Raw genomic sequence first — 4,397 nt, 5'->3', positions numbered from 1 at the left:
CGCTGAGGATGATTTTCTATATTCGCTCTTCAGTGGTAATCGTGTCGTCCCCAGAATGCAGCAGTGGCTCCTGTTATCCGCTGACATGTCCGCTTGTGCCTCTGCACCATCCTGGGCTCATCGCGGTGGCGAGTCAGGGCTATGTGGGTGCTACGCCACGCTGACAATTCCTTACTTGTGTCATTTTAGACCTTAGCCATTGCGGATCTATATAGCGCCTTTAGAGTCTCAGCCCGTCAGATTTGTCAGGTATGTCCGAGGTGCCCAGCAGTGTCACTGCTCCCAGAGTCCCCGAATCGCAGCGGTCAGCTACTCCTGTTGAAATCACAATCAGGTCAGCCATGAGATGGCGCTACAGACAGATAGACCTTTGATTGACCCCTTTTTACAGAAGCTCATATTTAAATCTCTACAGAAATATTCTAACAAACGAGCACAAACAAGAATTGCTAAAACAAAAGAAAAACTTTGGACTTGGCTAAAATTGGGAAGAACAGTCCCAGTCCCCGCTATAATGGCACATTGAAGGAGCCCCCGTTAGCGTTTCGTGACAGACTTCAGGTGAATAATTTATATAAGGAGGTGAGTATGAAAGGCGCTATATGATATAATATAATATAATATAATATGTTCCGCTGGTCTCTGTGATCCCACATTGGACACATACACACATCATCAGGTATAAGGATGAGCATTTCAGTACCCCAGATGGCAGTATAACATCACCCAAGCCTGCCATTTCCCCTGTAAACTCTCGTGACTCCTTCTGGTGCCAAAGCCCCTTTTGAAAAACGGCGGGTGTGCAGTCCAGGAGGCTCGATGGCGCAGTGGTTAGCACTGCTATTTAGGAGACACCCGGACCCTCAGCCTCAGGAGTAGCTTTGTACACTCCAGCCACGTCTGCAGGAGTTTGCCTCCAGTTATTCCAGTTTACCCTCCCACATTTGTAACATATGCAGTAGTTTCAATGGTGACAGTAAAGTGGCACATGGCTGCCAGTCTGCTTGTGTGTGTGAATTGACTGGTGCCCCTTCCAGGACTGGCAAACATTAAACCGGATTAAGCCGCTTTGGTCTCAGATGGATGCCAGGACTGGTACTGCATTGCTCCTATGATGATCCCCCTGAGCTCCTACCTGCCCTACTCAGCTCTACTTACCCTGTAAATAACCCTCATGTCCTGCCGGGGCTCTGCTTCAGTACAAAATACTCCCTCGAGGGTCTAGCTGGTACCCCTGAGCTCCTCCCAGAGACCCATTCTGTTAATAAATGAAATGCCTCCCATTGCCTTCCCTGAGCTTCTCCCTCTTTCTGGCTTTTCATCAAACTCTCTTGGGCAGTTCTGCTCCTGCCAGTCGTGCCCGCTGTGACCCCCTGGATGATTCTGTGCTCATTTACAGACTGAGCAGCTACGTGGGTTGAAGTCGCCTGACTTGTTCTTTTTCTCTCCAGATTCCTACCCGTCATGACTGGCGAGGACTAGCTGGCACTGGACCATGTCTTACCCCAACGTGGAGTCAACAAGCCCCTCGGCCCACTTCGATGGCCCCAACAGTACCTCACGCTGCTCAGTGCCCGTGGTCTTCAGTGCTCTGCCTCTTTCTATTGCCATGCCAATCTTCACTATGACACTGGGCGCCTTATCCAACATCATTGGCCTGGGCATCCTGGTCAAGTCGCACACTCGATTCCGTCAGCGCTCAAAGGCGGCCTTTCTCCTGCTGGCCAGCAGCCTGCTCTTCATAGACTTTGCTGGCCATGTCATTCCGGGGGCTTTTGCTCTTCGTCTCTATACTGCCAACATGCGATGGGATGACATTGATCGTTCAGGCGCCTTGTGCCAACTCTTTGGTGCCTGCATGGTGTTTTTTGGACTCTGCCCGCTGTTCCTCAGTGGTGCCATGGCTCTGGAGCGTTGCATTGGAGTCACCAAGCCCCTGTTGCACTCCAGAGAAGTCACCTCCCGCCGTGCCAAGCTCGCTGTGGCCCTGATGTGCTGCACGGCCTTCCTGATTGCCATTTTGCCACTGCTGAAGGTGGGCAGGTACACCAGGCAGTTCCCAGACACCTGGTGCTTCGTGAAAATCCATGGGCAGCTTTCAGCGGTGGAATTCGGCCTCTCAATCTCATTCTCCATGCTGGGCTTGGTCTCGCTGGCCTTGTCGCTCCTCTGCAACTCCCTCAGTGGCTTGGCGCTGCTGAAGGCCAGGCTGAGTAGGCACCGGCCCGCCAGCTCCTGCCAACATAACCTGCATTCCCACGACATCGAAATGATAGCGCAGCTGCTGGGAATCATGCTGGTGTCCTGCGTCTGCTGGAGCCCCTTTCTGGTAAGACCTTTACAACCGCGTCTCTTAGGGGGTCCTGGCACTGGGCAGTGAGTGTATGCAGAATCACATACTCATGGGGGGGACGTGGGGATTATCTAACTGACCACTGAGGTAACTTGTTTCATAAAGCCTGGCTTGGGGACCACCACATCAGTCATCTGTGCCAAGACAATGGCAGCTGGACTCCGGAAAGATCTGCCACTTCATGACGAGCGTACGGTCTACGGGCACGTGTCAGCAGCAGTGGCCCAACCCTCCATCTGCCATTTTCACACTTACTAGAACATCAGAATAGCGTAGATGAGGACGGGCCAATCAGTCCAGCAAAGCTCGCCAGTCCATCCACTTCATTCTTCCAGATGAGCCCTTGCTGCACTTGGCACTTGTGAACGCATCGCACGCCCATCTTGGCTCTGCTGCCCGTCTCGGTGACCGCAACAGCAAAAGCAATTTGATGCGCCAAGGGACACAGACTGGTCCTCCTCCAGCTGTGCCAGATTTCATGTCCTTTCAGTGCCACACCCGGCCATTTAAGAGACGCAGGTGTGTACGTTAATGTCCCCACCTGGACCGCAGTGACAGAAAGCTTCACATGGGACCATTGATATTCTGCCCTTTCCACTTTACTGTCGACAGATTTGGGACAACATGCCTTATGGCTGCAGGTGCCATGGCAACCAAAAGCCACCACTGTCTCAAGTGACCATTGCTTTTGGTCACTTGATTACCATTAACATCTTTTATGGGACTGTGAGGCATACAGCCCTCCGAACATCACAGCAGCTCAAGACGAGCCCAGGTCTGGAGAGGCTGGATGTCCTGCACTAGGTGGTCTTCCTCTTAACTCATAATGTCAGTAGTTGAGCTGTTAGGTGCCACAAGTGGACGTGCATCATATGAGAAGCTGGCCGGGACTGCGGAGGTGCAGGAGCACGGAGGTCCTATGAGCCAGCGATGCCGAATGTGGTGCCACAGGCTGAGAGAGGCTCCTCTAAGACCCCAAGACCAGGACTGCCTGATATGCGCCCAGGACAATAAGGATAATGAAGTGGAAGTGTGATCCCCCCATCACATTTCACATTGAAGATGTATTAAGGCCGCTCTCCATGCCACTCACTTGTTGGTTTACCTGCACCAGAGGGCACAGGAGCAGAAAGCTGCCAGGCATCATCCCGGAAACAGAGTCAGCGCAGAGGTCACCGCATTCCACTGTTGACATTTTGTAGTGCCATGTCACCCTGTGAGGAAACAAACACATAACCGGTTAAGTTAAGGGACCGTGACACAGAGAGGCATAAATCAATGGTGGCACTTTCCTATAGACCCCCTGAGGCCCGTGACAGCGGCCACATCTCCACCTCGAGATGGGAATCGTTCAGCGTGCCAGGCTAGTTGGTTTACCGAACAGCAAAGTCACCCCCATGTCCAGTGGGCACTAAGAGAACTACAAAAGTCTGAATTAGCATAAACCCCCCTAATCTGGGGTACTCATAAGAAATGTGATAAGCAAGGACAGCTGTGTCATACATTTGAAATATTAAAGTGAGTGCCTGAGTTTAAATGTTGAAAGCCTAAATATTCTCATCTATGATAGAAATGTGTCATTTGTCACCCTCTGGCTGAGGTCCACCCCCCCCCACATGTGCCACGTCTCAGTCAGGGCACCAATGCTGCTCTCGTGTTTCTGTGGTTCCCATTCTGTGCTAATTGTGCCCAACTGTTTCGTTTCTTTGTGTTCTCGTGTGCGCCTTGAGTTTCGTGGGTGGTTCCCCAAGGGGCGGAGCCATCTGTCCATCACCGTCCAGGGACTGCCTGCCCACAGCATTATAAGGGCAGCGGACAAGCCACAGTCCCATGCAGTTCATTCTGAAGGCACTGGTCATGGCAAGTTTCTCTTGTGATTATTGCTACTGCGTTTTTGGGGTTTGAATTTTTTGAGGCTGTGCTCCGTTTTTGACTTTGACTCTTGGATTCCGGATTGGAATCTTTTTCAACTTTTGAAGGCTTTGCCACCTGTGCTTCTTGGCGCTTATTTTCGTTCTACAGCGCCATTGATTTAAAACAGTCC

General features: G+C 51.6%; 1 protein-coding gene across 1 annotated transcript; it reads left to right on the top strand.

Annotated features, from left to right (window-relative positions):
• Positions 1-826: 826 nt before the first annotated feature.
• LOC114667455 (prostaglandin E2 receptor EP1 subtype-like) lies at positions 827-2,429 on the top strand. Its single transcript, XM_028822762.2, has one exon. It carries the CDS (start codon positions 1,496-1,498, stop codon positions 2,378-2,380), a length of 885 nt encoding a protein of 294 aa, XP_028678595.2. The 5' UTR covers positions 827-1,495; the 3' UTR covers positions 2,381-2,429.
• Positions 2,430-4,397: the final 1,968 nt, after the last annotated feature.

This window comes from Erpetoichthys calabaricus, chromosome 17 (genome assembly GCF_900747795.2).
Source record: "Erpetoichthys calabaricus chromosome 17, fErpCal1.3, whole genome shotgun sequence".
Taxonomy (NCBI): domain Eukaryota; kingdom Metazoa; phylum Chordata; class Cladistia; order Polypteriformes; family Polypteridae; genus Erpetoichthys; species Erpetoichthys calabaricus.
The sequence above is the reverse complement of the archived record's forward strand: the minus strand, read 5'-3'. Positions and strand labels throughout refer to the sequence as shown.